This window comes from Bicyclus anynana, chromosome 25 (genome assembly GCF_947172395.1).
Source record: "Bicyclus anynana chromosome 25, ilBicAnyn1.1, whole genome shotgun sequence".
NCBI lineage: Eukaryota > Metazoa > Arthropoda > Insecta > Lepidoptera > Nymphalidae > Bicyclus > Bicyclus anynana.
Genome location: NC_069107.1, coordinates 9,703,846 through 9,723,468, shown reverse-complemented (window position 1 = coordinate 9,723,468; position 19,623 = coordinate 9,703,846). Strand labels below are relative to the sequence as shown.

Below are 19,623 nucleotides of genomic sequence, written 5' to 3'. Positions count from 1 at the left end.
TGATAACATATAACCAGACGTTAAGTGAATTTTGAAAATATTGTTTTTAAAAACACACGCGGAAAGCAATCTACGCGAAGCTCTCATTCGCACGAGAGCTTTTTTAATTGACGTTAAAAATACAACAAATGTTCACACGACAACGTTTTTAAAACACAACGCTTTTTTTCAAGCAGTGCTGCATTTTCAATTTTGGGCGTTGGAAATAGAGCTTCATTCAATTTTTTTATGCAAATAGGCTCAAAGTCACTCAACGTGCGATGGAGCTATGCTTGGAGTTTCTCTGCGTGATCGAATCAGGAATGAGGAGATCAGCGGCGAACCAAAGTCACTGACATAGCTCAGTGAGTCGTGAAGCTGAAGTGGCAATGGGCAGGCCACATAGTTCGAAGAGCCGATGGACGTTGTGGTCCCAAGGTTGCTGGAATGACGACCCCGCACCGGAAAGCGCAGTGTTGGTCGACCCCCCACTAGGTGGACCGAGGATATCAAGCGGGTTGCTGGATGCTGGCGGCTCGAGATTGTTGTGCTTGGAGGTCTATTCAGGAGGCCTATGTCCAGCAGTGGACGTCTATCAGCTGATAAGGTAAATCGTTTCGTTCGAGTTGCCTGACATTAGGACAAACAATGTGTGGATGCCACCGTTCACGACGTCTTGCTGTTCTGTGGTAGAAAGGAGAAGGAGAAACTAGATGGTGAAGTTCCTAAGCACACTAACCAAAGTCTCAGACCAATTATCGTATAGGACCTGCCTCGCTAGACTTACTCGTTACTTTTCTGTCAAAGTATATGATCAACGATCTAATGCGATTATAAAAACTGTCTCTATAGAATCGATGTTAAATAGTTGTAATCGTGTTTGTCGGTTAAAGATCTTCGTAAAAATACCTTTTTGTGTAAGAGCATTGTGTAAAAAACGGGCAAAAACTTCTAGTTTAGTATAAGATATATACAAAATCTGAGCTCGTTTTCCTTAGAAAATGACAGACAATTTTGTTCGTGACTATGAGTGCGATACAGGTCCTTCTGTAATTGGTCTGAGACCAAAGTATATCCGGTAAAAAAAACAATAGACAAGCTACATTGCGACGACGTTTTAAAGTCTGCAATTTCGCCTGTGACAACATACTATTTTAGAACGCTTTTTAAATGTCCGCTAAAACAACTCTCGTGCGAAGTCTTAGTCCTCATAATTTTCCTTGAGAATTTCTCAGAATAAAGAAAACTCAGGAATCCTTTGGCCGACCCGGGCATCGAACCTTATGATTCGAAATCGAAAATGCTGACCTGTGGTGTGTGAAACCGCTTACCAATCTATACCTATTAATATTATAAAGAGGTAGTTTATAGTATTGTACGTAGGTAGGATGTAGGTGGGTAATCTCTGATTCTACTGAACCGATTTTGTATATTTAAGCTGGAAAGCAACGTTATTTGTGAGTGTCATAGGCTTTATTTTATCCACGTATTTTAATCGTGAAACAGCAAGGCGTCTATTTTGTATAGAAACATATTTAAATTAATTATGTTTAATAAAATTATGTTTCTAATTAGTCAGTTCTAGGTAGATCGGTATCTTAATAAATTGTCACGTGATGCCTGCTATATAATTAAAAATATGAAAAAACAAGAAACTTCTTAGTTTTATAGTTTAATTTATTTTCATGAGCGAAAAAAGTGGCTTAACTCACGTAAATTTATCGGATTTTTTAATTTTAATTTTATTTCGGATACTTTCAAAATTTTAGACGACTTCACATTCACAGTATATTTCACTATTCACATTTTATTTCCTGTAACAATTAGTTATTGACTAAATTTTTACGAAAGTTTCATAATAAATATAAATATATTTCAAAGGTAGTCGAATACAGAGGGCCTAGTGGCAGTTTGATACTGTGACGATCGCGTTAGCGTAAACGCGAATTTCTAAGGAATTGAAACAGCGCCATCTAGTGGCACTACTGCACACTCCATATAAATCGCGTTTACGTCAACACGATAGTAACAGTATAAAAAATTGAAAACTCCAACTAGGCATACTGCTTTATTAGAGCTTTTTTTGCGGTACAGATCTGTAGATCACCCCTCCTTAATTTATATTCAGGCAGTTGTATTTAAAAAAAAAAGGAAAAAAGAAACTAGTTCGCTAAAAAATATAGGCATGAGCCGTGGAAGCCGAAGTCGGGAAATATATTAAAAAAGATTAAACTTTGTAAATTTACATAATTTTCCTGCGAGGACGCGCCGCCCATTATAGGGTTCGGTGACCCGGATATGATAAATGTTTTAAGAAAAATTGGAAGAATACATGTTTTAATGTAAACTAACAGATGACCGTGGCTTTCCCTTCAAGTTAACTTGACTCACCTGAAGTTTTTTAAAGTCAGCCATTGACGATCAAGTAAGCTCACATGTCTGTAGCGATGTGACCAACACACGATCAGATTTATCGGCTGTCAACCTGTTAACGCTGCAGGCATGTGAGCATACTTGATCGTCAGTGGCTGACTTAAAGCATTCATTGACGGAACGGGCAGATAATAATCATAATCATGATCATCGTTTATTTGCACAAAACATGTAAAAAGATGACAAAAAAAATTGTACAATATTTTCGCCTTGAAGGGAGTGCAAATTTTACAAAAATATTACTTAGCTATATCACTGAGGAATGATTTATAATACGAATATTAGAATAATTAAAACATTTAACATTATGTAGAAGTATCGTTGTAGGATCATTATAGTTGTAGTCTTTTACATAACCTACCTGATAGTTAAAATTACCTATAAATATTGTATCACTTCGTTTATCTTCGACGCTTTAACAGCTCAGTGGTAAAGAGGCCCAACTCATTACCGAGAAGTGGTGGTTCGATGCTGGACTTTTGTCATACCCACTCCTAACACAGTCTTTACCGGCTATTCGGGAACGGGTGTATTGGTCATATTTAATCAAAGATATGGCAATATACTTAAAAAAACTCATTAACCTGACGATCAAGTAATCATATGCCTGCAACGTCCGCTTGACAGCTTGACGTCCGATAAAACTGATAGTGTGGTCACGATCGGCATTGTGTCATACACATCGAGATTAACACACGGTCAATTTTATCGGTTGTTAAGCCGTTAGCGCTACAGGCATGTGAGATTGCTTGGTCGTCAGTGGCTCACATTAGTTAGACTTTTATTCCTTTATTGACATCAAGTAAAATCGTGACGTCACATAATATGGAGCATGTCTGGCTATCACAGACTCTTATTCTATAGTATAGAATAGAATATTGAGTTTGAAATTGGAATACAAATGACGTCATAACCACGATCCATCACCCCCGCTTTAAAAATGGTTACAATTGTCAATGATAATTATAAAATGTAGGCACCTGGCGGGGAGTGGCGACTGATTGAAAATAAATACGAGTACGACACGAGGCGCGCACAGGGAGAGCATGGAGTCGCCTTGCGTGTTGAAAATTTAGTTTTTTTTTTAATTTTTACTAATTACACTTCATACATTTTGAAGTTTGACATTTGAAGTTTAACATTTGAGTTTGTGTATATGTAAGTGTTGTTACTCCTTTATTGCAAATACTGAACCGATTTGGTTACAATTTGCAATGAAGATTACCAAAACTTTACTACTTACTTTGTGTTGTACTTTGTGTTATACTTTTTGTCTCAGAAATCCATGGCTTACGTTAACAGAGTCGCGGGCGGTCGCTAAATGCGAAATAACACTGTTCGTCTGAATTGTCTGTCTGCTCACTTTAACTTACATAACTAAAGTCCTTTTCATGAGAGAAATCCCGCGGCAAAACCTGAACTAATACACAAATTACAAGTATGACCGCCATTACCAAATGACAATGAGTGCCATTAAGACATTCGCGCTGAATCTGGGGGACTTCTTTCATGAGAAGGACTAAACTAAACATGCATAGAGGTCGCCATTGACGGTCAATTATTCTCACGTTTATGAAAAGCAAACGGCAGTACCCACGCGATATACTATACAAGTCATGTACGCAGTGACCAACACACGATCAATTATAGTCATGGGTGCACCAGAAACGTGAGAATAATTGACCGTTTGTGGCTAGCATAGCTTTCAATGGTAGTAACATTTAACTTTCAATTGACGTAGGGAAAAGCTGACGTGAGTTTGTTCACCGCTGTTCTAGTAATAATACAATAAAATAATAACCACAAACCACGGTTAAATTGCGCCCATTCATCCAATTCCGCAAAACAACTTCTAATTTGATTAACGGAATTCGAGGAAATTAGGTCAAGCTGCCCTTAAAATTTTCAGAAGAGGAAAAACTAGACAAAAAATACAACTATAAATAACCAAATGACATTTTGTCAATCCGACTCGACTAGAGCCGCCGGCGTGGCGCCCGCATGTCATTATTGTGGCCATTATAAAATGTTGGCCTTTTTCTTATTGAATCTACCCTCATTCGTGACTTGGTGTTGTATGCATCATGTATATATCAAAATTAATAAAATCACAGTCTATTTTACTACTATTTTTATTATATTAACTGAGATATAATAGCCTAGTGGATATGACCTCTGCCTTTGATTGCGAAGGCTTAGATTCGAATCCGATCCGGAGCATGCACAACTATCCAGTTGTGTGCATTTTAAGAAATTAAATATCACGTGTCTCAAACGGTGAACTATTGGCCGCCGGAAACTATTGACCTAAATCCAAATATGGGTTGATAATGATGGTGATGAAATAAATTTAAATTACCTACAATAAAATTTCAAGTATTTAATGGTATAAAGTTAATAAAGATTGACAAAACATTATGTAAATTATTAGTAGGATGGTAACTAGCCACGGCTGAAGCCTCCCACCAGCCAGACCTGGACCAATTAAGAAAACCTCAATCGGCCCAGTTGGGCGATCGAACCCAGAACCTTCGTCTTGTAAACCCACCGCGCTTACCGATGCGCCACGGAGGCTGTATGTACGCCGTAATCAAAAGCTAAATAAACTTCCAAAAGTAGATAAACTATACTCTATACCATCACACGGCCCATCTGCTTAGTCACAATTAAAATTAACTTGTAAAAAAAAAGTATTTTTTGTTTCCCTAAAAATAGAAAAAAAAAACAAATGTGCTTTAGACCACACGACTGAAGTAAAACATTTTTTCTCAACGTCCGTTTGCGTCACCGATTACACTTGTAACGCATTTTCTTTTGTAACTAGCCACTCCCTAACTCCCTAAGTCTAAAGAAGTTTTTCCTCAAAAATGTCAACACAAAACACCCTCTACATGTAACTATAACTCAATAATACAATCCAAGACAAGAAGGAGGAAACTGAATAAAAAAAAATATTCCTTACATAACCAAATGACATTTGTCAATTCGACTCCACGCATTCCGCCGCCGCGGTGCCCGCATGTCATTCCCGTGCCCATTATAAAATGTCGGCCTTTATTTTTATTTTATTTGCCACCCCCACCCACCAACCACCCAGCCCCCTACCCCCTCCACCCCCACCCGCCGATATTTCAAACTTAACGACTGCGTAAAAATATAGCACTCGAGTTTGAAAATTTGGGATGTTTCGATGTGTTACGTAATGCTCTCAATAGTTTTGTTCAAAGAATTCTCACAATCTTAAAAAAACTCGTCATCATCAAACATCTCAATATATACTTTTTTTTTAAATCTCTACAAGTTAGCCCTTGACTACAATCTCACCTGATGGTAAGTGATGATGCAATCTAAGATGGAAGCGGGCTAACTTGTTAGGAGTAGGATGGAGTACACTCCTTTCGGTTTCTACACGACATCTTACCGGAACGCTAAATCGCTTGGCGGTCTCTGTCGGTAGAGTGGTAACTAGCCACGGCCGAAGCCTCCCACCAGTCATATAAAGGCGAAAGGTTACTTACACCAAGAAATCTCGAAAACCGCTTGATGTACCAAGTTAAAATTTGTCAGGGAGGTAGTCTAAAGTTGGTAGACGTTGCAAGTACGGATTTTTGAACTGGGCCGGATTAAAGGGGTCTAAGTCCTCATTCGCACGAGAGCTCAAATATACTATGAAGTTAAAGGAAGGTTTCAACGCCCACAATTGAAAATTCAACACTGCTCGAAAAAGCGTTGTGTTTAAAAACGCTGTCGTGTGAACATATAGGTACAATTGTGGTATTTGAACGCTTTTTTAACGTTCGCTAAAAAAGCTCTCGTGCGAATAAGTGCTAAAGGTACTTATGATATTTTTATCATATAATGATAAAAATATTGCTTATTAATGTTCTTTTATTAATAATTAACGGTCCCATCCCTTGCTGTTTCCGTTCTTTCAAAAATGGTTCAACTTTTTCAGAATACATAATTACAAGATTTAGTCTAGTGGACCAATATTTTAGCTATACATATATTGATAGGCTTTTCTAGCGTTTATTTTTTCAATATAACTTTTTTGTTTATAAACCGATTTTTTGGAACTAACACTAAATAATACGTGCGTGAATCAAATACCAATACAAAGCTACATTATCAGCGAGTAACGTAGACTAAATTTTATCTTCATATTTTCACAAATATAATAAAAACAAAGGTGTAACCGCGCGTTGTCTGCTATAGAGACATTAAATAATAAATAAATGAATTATTTTTTTACTTTTTCGACTTTTTTGACTGTTGGAGGGTTGAAATGCTACAATAAATAGTGGTAAAAAATTCGAAATCTGACTTATCAAATATTTGCCCTGATAATAATATTATCGACAGTCGATTTGGTGGGTTTTTAATTTTCCCTTATCGCGTACATTATCTTCAAAAGTGATGGCGGGTGATAAAAATGAAAAATACACATTTTCGGCGGAAAAATCAATACACACATCCGTGGCTGGCGGCGGCTGTCCTTCGCGATATTGATATTTTCCCCATATCATACCGATTTGGTGAATTACTTTAACCCATTTTTATTTTTATCGGGATTTTCTAATCTAGAACTTTTGCACTCGACTGCCGAATGAGAATTATTTCGAGTGTATAGAAAGAAAGAAAAAAAGAAAAAAAATATTTATTAGTACATTATGCCACACATCACGATTATTTAAGAATAATACCCTGCGATATGTGGCATAACCTAGAAAAAGGTCCTAGCTCAGCATATTGCTGTATGCTCCCCATAAACGAAGAACATACAGCGCTGATTTTCAGCTAGGACTCTATTGTATCTATCTATATTAATGTCCATAGCCAATAGATACGTGATAGCCCTGTGGATATGACTTCTGCCTCCAATCCCGGAAGATGTGGGTTCGAATCCAGTCCTGGCACCTCCAACTTTTCAGTTGTGCATTTTAAGAAATTATCCATTCCAATCCTCCAAGGTGAAGGAAAAACATCGTGAAACATATCAGTGAATTTTCTTAATTCTCTGCGTGTGTGAAGTCTGCCATTCCGCATTAGGCCAGCGTGGTGGACTAAGGCCTAACCCCTCACATCCTGAGAGGAGGCTCGTGCTCAACAGTGAGCCAAATATGGGTTGTTAATAATGAATATTTATTCACTTAATGCAGGTTTCCTCACGATGTTTTCCTTCACCGTTTGACACGTGATATTGAATTTCTTAAAATGCACACAACTGAAATGTTGGAGGTGCATGCCCCGTACCGGTTCGAACCTTCGCCCTCCGAATAAAAGGCGGAGATCATAACCAATGAGCTATCACGGCTCTCGATGTTTTTACAGTTTTATTTATTGTATAGATTTTTAAATAATATCTCTATTATATAAAGGTTAACCACGTTGCTAACTAATTCAGAAAGTTAATCGGTTAATGACTAACATGAAATTAAGTAACTAAGCTTTATTTTTGAACGAAGGTCGAACTAAATTGGCTGAAACTATCGATTGTTTCACTGGCGATAGTTGTACGTCGTGTTCACTCTACTGTGTTTAAAGTAGTGTTGTTATGTGTTATATTTTTTTTTAGTTTGTCCCCAAACGAATAGACAAAGATCTTTGATCATACAGCTTCATTATTTCGCTTCCATCTTAGATTGTATTATCACTTAGGTATCATTAGGTGAGATTGTAGTCAAGGGCTAACTTGTAAAGAATAAAAAATATAAAACGTAGGTAAGTCCAAGTTGATGATGATGCTGTCCTTCACCAAGTATGTGCTCTTAATATTCGTTCCCGCCAATTTTGAGTACAAATCATTTGAAATATTGCCTAACGTTTTAGTGTTATTTGACCTTTCTTTTTTTAAATTTTGTTTTTGAGATTTTTCTAATTGGTTCAAATCGTATAGTTTATTAAAACTCAATCTTATCTGATGGTAAGTGATGATGCCATCTAAGATAGAAGCGGGCTCACTTGTTAGGAGGAGGATAAAAATCGACACCCCTTTCGATTTCTCCACGACACCGTACCGGAACACTAAATCGTTTTGCGGTAGGTCTTTGCTGCTAGGTTAACTAGCCACGGCCGAAGCCTCCCACCAGACAGACCCGGACCAATTAGGGAATCCTCAATCGGTCCAGCTGAGAATCGCATACAGGACCTACCTCTTGTAAATACACACACAGACAGACAGACACCATCGTAAAAATAGTCAGGGTAGCTTGAAAACGTCGAGATTCGACGAAAACTCGATTTTAACGAAAAGTTAAGTGTTATACAAAATCATATTCATCATATTCCTAATAACAATGTTGTACAAAAAGGTCTCTGTAACCTGCAGGTTACAAAAAACGTTACAAAACATCGCGTTACAAATTGTAACTTGCGATGTGTAATACATTGCGTTACAAATTGTAACTTGTAAAAAACATGGCCACCCGAGCGACATTAATGCTGTCCGCAGGGCCTTGTAAATGTCAAACGTAAACCTTTATTAGACCCTACTTATTGGGATATCGTATTGAAAACTATTAGATCATTTTATTTTTTCCATCTTAGATTTAATCTTTACATATTTTAGCAAACTCAGAAGTGATTACAAAAATAAGAAAACTAATATCAAACAAAGGTTTCCCAAAAAATTTTGTCAGGAAACTTAATTAACAAATCAAACTGTAACCAAAATAAGTCCCTAGAATAGCAGAGAATGACCTTGAGTGAATAAACGCACTTGTGAACGATGTGTGTAGGGTTAAAGGTACCTTTGACTGTTAACAAACACTCCCCTTTTCCATTCAAGTCACTCTCCCCGCCTACCTCCGTACCGCAATTCGTTGCAACGCGGCGATAACACATATTAAAAAACAAAGTCCTGCGCTATGTCCATCTGTATGTCTGTTGAACGGATTTTCATAAAGTTTCCACCTTTTTTAGAGTTTATGAGGAAAGTTTATATAATTTTTCTTCTGTTTCCTTTGTTATAGATTTTTTTTGTACAACAAAGTATTTACATTATTAATTTGTCACGATTTTGTATAAATTGGTTGAAATAATATGACGATAAAGAATAATATGAAGCTGAAGTGGCAATGGGCGGGGCACATAGTTCGAAGAGCCGATGGACGTTGGGGTCCCAAAGTGCTGGAATGGCGACCCCGCACTAGTAAGCGCAGTGTTGGCCGACCCCCCACCAGGTGGACTGACGACATCAAGCGAGTCGCAGGGATTCGCTGGATGCAGGCGGCTCAGTATCGTGATATTTGGAAGTCCCTACAAAAGGCCTATGTCCTGCAGTGGACGTCCATCGGCTGATATGATGATGATGATGATGAATATGACGATAATCGTAGGAAGTGTCGAAAAACGTCAAGCCACCTACGAAAACAGTGCATGCATGGTAGGATATTTTTCTTTTATGTATTTAGAAAAAGTCGCGTGGTTTTAGTATTTTTGTATCAAAGATTATTTAGGGTAACGTTTGCCGGGTTAACTAGTAATACATATACGAAGTCCGAGTGGCACAGTTACTATTGACCCTGCTTTATGCACCCATGGCCATGGGTTTGATTCCCACAACTGGAAAATGTTGATCAACCTGAGATTAAAGAAACCTGCCCCCCTAGTCAAGCGGCACGTCGATTCTCTTTCTACGATCGCTAACGCTTCGGAAACTAGAAATATGTATGGGAATGACATTTGCTATCGACAGGTCACGTGATCAATATCTGTCATAGAAAGAGAATCGTGATCGAAAATGGCACATCCACTTGGCTAGGGGGGCTGGATGTTCTCCAGTGCATGGGTACCATTATTAGTAATAGTAGGAGAGTCTACGATGCTAGATGGTGATGTAGTTCAGCGTCGCGGGCTATCTATGAACGAGAGCGGATTTTTTTTTCTCCACGGCTGTAAGCGGAAAAGCGACACACTACCCTTTTCCGCTTCCAGACGATATAAATTAAAAAAAAAATCCGCTCTCGTGCATTGAGCAACAACACAACAGTTTTATATTGCAACTTTTTAAACCTCCCACAAACCATGGTAGTTCAGTGGATAAGAACTCTGCCATCGTTTCGGAGGGCGTAAGTTTGGTTTTATTATCATAACACTTTGAGAGGAGACTCGTGCTCATTAGTAACCTGGTTATGCGTTGTTAATGACGAAGAAGAAGAAATACTTTATTGCACACAAAATACAAAAATAAATAAAAGCATTAAAAATTACTTAATGATGATGGTGATTTACTTTCTTAGATTAAGATCAAAATGCACACTTTTTGTTAACTAACCCTTACCTTACTTAACCTAACGTGCTGGTTGAGTATATCTGAGATTATATTTTTGGGTTACCCTAAACTAATATTAACGGCCCATACTTGGTGGAAATATTTAACAACATGCTACGTATCCACGATGCCTATACGCATGTATATAAGTATAGGCATAGTGGCACTATGTATATACGTATCCACTTCTCCTTGGATTGTATAAATCCAAAAATCCTTTCTTCGGCTCCTTTACTATAAGGCAAGGCGACGTTCGAAATAATTTCAAAAACTTTATTTATCTAAAGTCAGTCGTTTATTGTGTTGGCAAGCCAAATAAAGCTATTGATATAAACATTTTCTGAAGTAATTAAACTTGTTATGAACTTAATATAAAAACTTTATACGCGGGCTGCGGAGGAAAAAAAAAAACAACCGCCTAATGAAAAAAAGGCGCCAACAGGCTGCCCGCAGTTTGTTTATAAGCCAAATAATACTTCCAGAACTTTCCGCGTATTTTTCCTTAAAAGAAAAAACGTGAAAAAAATATTTCGAAAGAAGGCTGAACTTAAATTTATTACGCTATTACTCTTAATCATAATTGTGCGAGGGAAAAGCAAAATAAAGCGAGACGGCGACATGTGACGTCATATGTGTGAAAAGGATGGATTTATCCGCGACATGTGAGAGGAAAAGGGACGTTGTTTACAGAACGCGCGCCCTTTTGATAGTGTTTCCAAATTTTAGGAAAGCGATGTATTGTTTGTTGTTAGAGACGGCTTACATGGGGTAGATTGATTTTTATGGACGTCTTTATTATCTCCGCAGGATTTGGTCGGTTCTTGATATTGCTTTTCGGTTGATCTACATGTGTAAGTAAACATGTTAGTTTTGAGTTAAATTTAAGATATTACCCAATGAAATTGCATGCACCTAAATCTATTATGTGTATTACCAAGTCTTTTGCGAATCTCTTGCTATAAAAAGCATCGAATCTTTACATGCTGAAGAGTTTGTTTGTTTGATTGAACGCGCTAATCTCAGGAACTACTGGTCCGATTTGCAAAATCTTTCAGTGTTAGATAGCCCATTTATCGAGGAAGACTATAGGCTATATATTATCCCCATACTCCTACGGGACCGAGAACCACGCGGGTGAGACCGCGCGGCGTCAGCTAGTTCATTTAAATGAAAATTCAAGTACTTTATACTCGTTTTTCTTGTGTTTAATTTTATTAAGGAGCAAACTTCTTTACCCATGACTATTAAGTTATTCATCATCTAATGCCCCGCGGTTTCAGAAGCGTATTTCCCGTCACCCTGAGAATACGAGGATAAAATATAGACACTCACAAATGAAGTGGCTTACTATTGGCAAAAGAGTTTTAGAAATCGATTCAGTAGATCCAGACATTACCCACTACTGTACCACAAAATTTACCTCTGTAAAATATGAATGTAAATAAAGTATAGATAGATTGTTATTCAAAGACACATTTATTGTGTCATTCAATTTAAATCAAATTATTCATCAAATAATAATTAAAGTTAGTCTTTTAGTTAATAAAGCAACCTGATCTTCCACAATTAAATAAAATAAAAACTTAAAATTTTATTAATAAGTACATAATTACAAATCTGTTATAAAAATATATATAGGTAGGTACAATTCGAGTGCAATGTAACCCGCATCTAACGTAATGCACCGGCCCCCAAACAGGCGATTGATTCGTAGGGGTGTTCGGGTGGGGTGAGATTTTTGCTATTTCCAACAAAAAAAGTACATCGCACGCATTTTTACTTAAAACACACTATTTTTCGACGCACGCGCACCCGGGAGCACGTGCCGTAATTTTTTTTTGAAAAACGAACACTTGGGATCACCTCGGTCGGTGAACTTTTTGAAAATAATAATGTCAGTGATCCTCTTGGAAGTCTCACTTAAATCTTGACCGGCGATTTTTTTTAAATATCGAACAGTCAAGTGTCGCGGACAGTATTTTTTGAAAATAGAACACTTTCAAATCTTGCGGACAGTGTCAGACAGTGAATTATTTTGAAAATGGAACAGTAGTCAATGAAGTTCTAGCAAATCGAACAGCTAAAACCGGTCAGTGAGATTTTACGAAAGTAGAACAGTTTTCTAATTAATTTTCAGTCTTAATAAACTTTTTAAAAATCGAACAGTAGTGCGTCGTTCTGATTGGATAAACAGATGAAGGTGTTGTGACAGTTGTTTTTTTATAATGGTGATAAGATAGTGATAGTGGATACTAATGGAGGAAGCCGTTGACTTTAGAAGTAATATGAGGTGAGGGGAAATTCTAATTAGAATCTTCTTAAACTACGAGTATGATAATTATAAGAACAAGTCCATGTCAATCAATAGTCATTTTTCAATTTATTTCAATTAGGATTAGTTCGTGCAGGACATTTTATTATGAAATAATAGTCGAAAACTTTAAATAAAATTAACGAGGTTTCCAAAGCCGCCTTGGTCCGAGAAGAGCTCTCAACTAACTCAGCCAGGTTTTTTCTTTTTTAGCTTATTACTATTTAAAAAATATATAAGTAGCCAGTCGTGTAATACATTTCATTTCTAAGCTATTTTGTCGTTTATATAGCTATTAACACTATAAGATGACTTTTCTATAAGCTTGCGTTTAATAAAAACTTTGAAGTTGTTGAGAGTGGTTTCATGAAAAGAATTACTGATTTTTTTGTAACCTAGTGTGGTGTGCAACAGTTTTGTTTTCATTTCTGACATTAATATTATTACAATCACACCTTTAAGTTGCCTATGTTTTTACTTTTTATATTTTTATACTAAATTCTTAAATATACTGACTATGCACAGTAACTATTTTTATTTCTATAAGAAGTTAATCTTATATATCGAAAGTAATGTGTGTAATTAATAATGTACTATTATTCTACCCAAATCTCTCGCTCGTCGCTGTGCAGTGTTATTGTACTATAATATTTTGTAGTATAATTGATTAAAATGTCGGGCAAGGGAGGCGAGTTAATAATATATTCTGAAAGGTACCTTTAAACGGCTTTAAACTTCGACGGCCTCCGTGGCGCAGTGGTATGCGCGGTGGATTTACAAGACGGAGGTCCTGGGTTCGATTCCCGGCTGGGCAGATTGAGATTTTCTTAATTTGTCCAGGTCTGGCTGGTGGGAGGCTTCGGCCGTGGCTAGTTACCACCCTACCGGCAAAAACGTACCGCCAAGCGATTTAGCGTTCCGGTACGATGCCGCGTAGAAACCGAAAGGGGTGTGGATTTTCATCCTCCTCCTAACAAGTTAGCCCGCTTCCATCTTAGACTGCATCATCACTTACCATCAGGTGAGATTGTAGTCAAGGGCTAACTTGTATGTAAAACCTACACCGAAGTCCTGTGACCTGCTCGAGATGTTTCCTCTACCACATACCTACTGCATACATCGTTTTTCATCGTATTTTCGTAATTGTGATCATCTAACATAGTTATTATTAACGAAATGTTACGTCATTTTACATCAAATGGCAGTGATTTTTTTGTTTTACGATTGTCTAACATGATTATTTCAACGAAATTATGTAAATAATTACGGAAGCTACTACCACTTCTATATTACTACCACATTACGTAAAATGAAGATACTTATGTCATTTTGTTGAAACCACAATGTTAGATAGTTGCAAAAATGTAAATACGATGAAAACGATGAAGTGACTGAATGTTTGAATTTGTGTCGCCGTTACCCACCTTTTGAACTTTTTTCATTTTTTAAACTTTAATTTCTGAGCTCCAAGTTCCTAGCGCACTCTTATTTATAATACAATTTGTGGAACATTTTTTAATTACAATTGATTCAATGCAAGTTAATTTTACCTGAATAACCTCATCTCGATAAGACGTGCAACTTCACTAAATTTCTCGATACTGACCGTTACCCACCTACCTACCCTCCTGAGTAGATAACCCTGACTCCAGCATCAAGTTACTATATACTATTATATTTTACTTCTAAAAAATTCTGGAGCATACAGCGCTGATTTTTGCGGAACTGGCATTTTAAACCACAAAACTACACAGCAAATAAAACACAAAACCTTACTAAATTGTACTAGACCATACGAATATTGGGAAGTAACGTTGACTTCTTTTCGATTTCAGATGCGGCGGTGACGCGATGTCGGTGGCGCCGGCGGTAAAGCGCGAGCGCGAGTGTGAGAGCGCGGGGCCGGGAGCGGGCGCGGGCGCGTGCGCGGGCGCGGGCGGCGGCGCGGAGGGCGAGGGCGGCGGCAGCCCGGGCCGCAAGCGCCGCAAGCAGGCCGCGCCGGCGCGCGCGCAGCCGCCGCCGCTCGACCTGCACGCCAAGATGCAGGACATCTACAAGAGCGCGCTCGCGTTCGGCGAGCTCACGCTGCCCGCCTTCGACCCGCTCGCCGCCTTCCGCCTGCTGCCGCGCCACGACCCGCCGCGCATCTTCAACCCCGAGGCGTACTGCGACTTGTGCTGCAAGGAGTTCTGCAACAAATACTTCCTCAAGACGCACCGCGCCAACAAGCACGGCATCTACGACGGCGAGCCGCCCGCGCCGCCCGCGCCGCCGCCCGGCTCGCCGCCGCGCCGCTTCTCCGACGACGACTCGGGCGGGGCCCCGCGCCGCCTGTCGCCCGACTCGGCGCGGCGCGCGCGCGAGGCCGCCTTCCAGCCCGACGCGCTGCGCCGCCTCGGCGTCGCCAACCCGGAGGCCTTCTGCGAGATCTGCTGCAAGGAGTACTGCAACAAGTACTTCCTGCGCACGCACCGCGAGCGGCGGCACGGCGCGCCCGCCGAGCGCTCGCCGCCCGCCGCCACGCCCCCCGCGCCCGCACCCGCGCTCGCGCTCGCGCCCGCTCCCGCGCCGTCCCCGCCGCGCGCGCTGTCGCTCCCGCCGCCCTACGACGACGAGCCGCAGGTGAAGCGCGAGCGGGACGAACGAGACGAGTTCGAGGCGGCGCTGCGCGAGGGGCAGACGAGCCCGCTCAACCTCATCGTGGAGGAGCGCGGCGGCGCGTCGCCCGGCTCGGCCAGCGAGGAGCTGCGCAAGCTGCAGACGATGATCTCGCAGCTCAACGAGCTGGCGGCCGAGCGGCTGGCCGACGAGCCCGACGCGCCGCGCGCGCCCTCCGCCTCGCCGCCGCCCGACGAGCGCCGCACGGGCGCCGCCGGCTCCAGCTTCTGCGAGATCTGCAACAAGGAGCTGTGCAACAAGTACTTCATGCGCACGCACATGCAGCGCATGCACGGCATCTCGCTGGAGAGCGGCACGCAGCTGGGCGGCGTGACGTGCGACATCTGCCACAAGGAGCTGTGCAGCAAGTACTTCCTGCGCGTGCACAAGCACAACACGCACGGCGTGCCCGCGCCGCCCGCGCCCGCCGCCGCGCCGCCCGAGCCGTGCCCGCTGTGCGCGCGCCGCTTCCGCGGGCCGCGCGCGCTGCGGGCGCACCTGCTGGCCGAGCACGCGCCGCCCGCGCGCCCGCCGCCGCCGCCCGCGCGCCCGGAGCCGCCGCGCGACAGGCCGTACGCGTGCGCCTACTGCCCGTTCACCACCGACGTGCTGGCATTCCTGTTCGCGCACGAGCGCGCGCACGCGGCGCCCGAGGAGGCGGAGGCGGGCGCGGAGGCGGCCAGCGAGGGCAGCGGCTCGGCGTCGGGCGAGGACGCGTACTCGTGCTCGCGCTGCGAGCTGCGCGCCGACAGCTTCGCGGCGCTGGAGGCGCACGTGCGCGCGGCGCACGGCGGCGGCGCGCTGCTGGCCGTGCCGCGCGCGCCGCGGGCGCCGCTCACCATGCAGCCCTTCGTGCTGGAGGAGGCGGGCGGCGCGCTGAGCCTGCTGCCGGCGCTGGTGTTCCTGCCGGTGCGGCGCCGCGCCACGCGCCGCGCCACCGTGACGCTGACGCTGACGCCCGCCTGAGCAGCGACCGTACTGATACTATAACGCTGTGTGCCTTCGAGCGGTCGCTCGCCCGATCGTTCCCGAGGAGCTGTCCGCGGCCGCCCCGAGCGGTGGCCCCGTTTTTTATTTGACAGAGTCTAACTTCGTATATTGAGAATTATATTCACGGGTGATATATGAAACGTTGCCGCTTATGAATCGGTTAATTTATTATCTCCTCGACGTTGGGTCGGTCCGAGACGAGTTTTTGAAACGTCGATTTCGATCGGGAGAAGAAATACACCCTAGGCTTAGTTATTATTATTTACGATATGTATTGTATCGGTGAGTGCGCACTCCCGTAGTCGTAGTGTGAGATGTTGGTCACTACGACCCAGTACGACCGCTCTACCTCACTAGTAAGCTGTTATGTATTGTTTGAGTCGATGCTCGCCGCGGACGGAGCCGCACGTCAGCCACTCGACACTATTACCGTCGTCTAGGGACGACCTAAGCACAAAGATACGTACTATTGGGCAGTGATCAACATTAAACGTAATGTTAGCGTAATGTGGCGCGGCCCCGCGGCGCAGTTACGGGTATGTTGCGGCGGCGGGCAGAGCCCCCGCCCGCGCCGCGGGCCGAGCCGGTATATTCTATTTATTTACATAGTCATTTATATTTAACTTAATACGTTACTGCGGACGCGTCCTGTTCGTCTCTTGTAAGGCATTATATATTCGGTTTTTGTACATATTCCATTTCGAAAAAGTTAACTTGAATTTATGTGGATTGAAAGCCATTTGTTATAACAAGATATAAGAGTGAGTAGATGGCGCTATGTCCATTCCATACAAATTCAAATTTACTTTTACACGATAAAATAGATGAGATATCAATGGGGTATCAGAGTTTTCTCTGTGACATTCAAATCACACAAATTGTGACTTCACATGTATACTCCTCAAATGTATGAAAAGGTGTTAAATAATACATTTGATAGATCAATACATTTGTAGCCATAAGTATTGCCAGTCATATGAAATAATTAGTGAATTATCTTCTCCAAAGGAGTAGGACAGTAAAAGGTTGGAAAATCATCAGCAATTAACAGGTGTAGTTAAGTAATAAAATTTAAAAGCAGCGATACAAATGATTATGATGTGAAGATTATTATCAAGGAATTGGAATCATTACAATTAATAACAAAATAAATTTAAAAACAATTATATTGTGGGGAGTTTACTCCTGCGTAGAGTGAAAAATTAATATATTTATAATTCAATGTTCAATAAATCGTTTAAAAAAAGGGTACCCGCTTTTGATGCACGCGTGAAAATATAAGTTTTGAGCCTAGATAATCATTTTCATCTCAAATAAATATTTTCATGTCAGTTATTTACCCTTTTGTTTAATGTATTAGTATTAATGTGTGCTTATAGAAGACAAAGTATTTTGTACTATACTTTGTCTTCTATAAGCACACTATTAAAAATTTAAAAAACCCAGCCCTGGGACTTTTGAGTTCCCAAGCAACCGGTTATCACGGTTTCTGGAACCCTGACGAGTTCAAACACGAGGAACTACCTCACAGAATGAAGCCTCTTGTATCCGAACCTTGATCCAACAGTCAAGCGAAAGTTTCTTAATGAGTTGGTCGAAGCTTTTCGCTGTCATTGACTGAAATGACTATCGGAACAATAACAGTTAACTCAGCATTATGATATTAGTTCCTTGAGTATGTATGGTGTTAGGATTCTTAATTAATATTATAAAAAGGAGGTATATATATATATATATATACATGTAAAGTTGTTATATTTTGAAAGTGATATTATAAATGAGAGGGTGTTGGTGACTTAGGTTCAGTTCTTTGTTGAGTAACGTGAACGCCGTCATGCTGCTCGTCGCGTAATTTTGTGCGATAATGTTTTGTAGTGTAATTGATCATAAATCGCTTAGAGTGGGGACGGAAAACATGTCAGGCAGGGGAGGTGAGTGTCAATGTATTCTGAAGCGTACCTTTGAAGCCTACACCCAAAGTCACAAGTCCTGCACCTGCTCGAGATGTTTCCTCTACTACCAAAGTAACAATTCTTATCACCCGCTGCGTTATTATTATTTATTTATTTATTAAGAATGTCGATTCTCAAGGAGTAAACTCCCAACGCCGAACAAGAGACGAATAAAACGAAAATTTTCCCAAATTTTATAATTATTATTATATTATTATATTGAATGATAAAATACCTTATTTTGAAAACAGGTTTGTTTGAATGTTTCATTATTCGGTAGATCATTGTGGAGGTTAGCTTGTATAAACCATGCAGCTTCTAAAGAAAGTTCCTATGTATGTAATTAAGGTGTAACTAGAGGTCGCGCGTGGATTCGCCCCCAGCCCAGACCACGGCTACCTGATAATGATAATACTGTGATTGAAGATCAGGGTAATGCTAATGATAAAATAGATGCCGTTTTATATAAACGCTTAGACGTATTCAATTTATTTGTTATTGGTGATGTGAAAGATGTAGCAACACTTACTAGTTTAGACATTGTAACTTTCCCGAGAAATACAATCTCAATTATTTTGTCATTGATAGATAAAATAGAAAAAAAATCCTATTTTTAAATTTGTATTTACAATGAGATAGTGAGTTGATAATGAAACTTAGAGAAACCAAATAAAGTTTAATTAGTTTGCAAGCGTTAAACATTAAAACATTAGAAGGAATAATTGGATTACCATTCCGCAAAAATACGACGTGTTACGTTTTGGAATTCAAAATTGCATTGTAAGTTTTACAATTTAACATAAATTTACAGTCAACTTTTGCAAATTATATGGTTTCAAAGTCAAAGCTGAGTTCTTTCAATGTCAATATATAATAATTAATGTTTTCTTTATTTGTTTAAAATAGTAAAGCGATTTTTGTATACTGTACGATTACCTTTATAACCATGAAGTAATAATGAAATTATATTGCTAAAAAGAAAGATTGATGAAGAGAATTATAATGTGATTTTAAAAATAAAGCTTTCA

General features: G+C 40.5%; 1 protein-coding gene across 1 annotated transcript in view; it reads left to right on the top strand.

Moving 5' to 3' along the window:
* The window catches only part of LOC112054229 (zinc finger protein ZFPM1-like), a 53,502-nt gene extending 35,575 nt beyond the window's left edge, over nucleotides 1-17,927 (top strand). The window contains exons 2-3 of the mRNA XM_052889306.1: nucleotides 14,831-14,891; nucleotides 14,952-17,927. Of these exons, the coding sequence (XP_052745266.1) occupies nucleotides 14,847-14,891; nucleotides 14,952-16,619 (1,713 nt within the window). The 5' untranslated portion in view covers nucleotides 14,831-14,846 and the 3' untranslated portion in view covers nucleotides 16,620-17,927. The remainder of the gene's footprint in view (nucleotides 1-14,830; nucleotides 14,892-14,951) is intronic.
* Nucleotides 17,928-19,623: the final 1,696 nt, after the last annotated feature.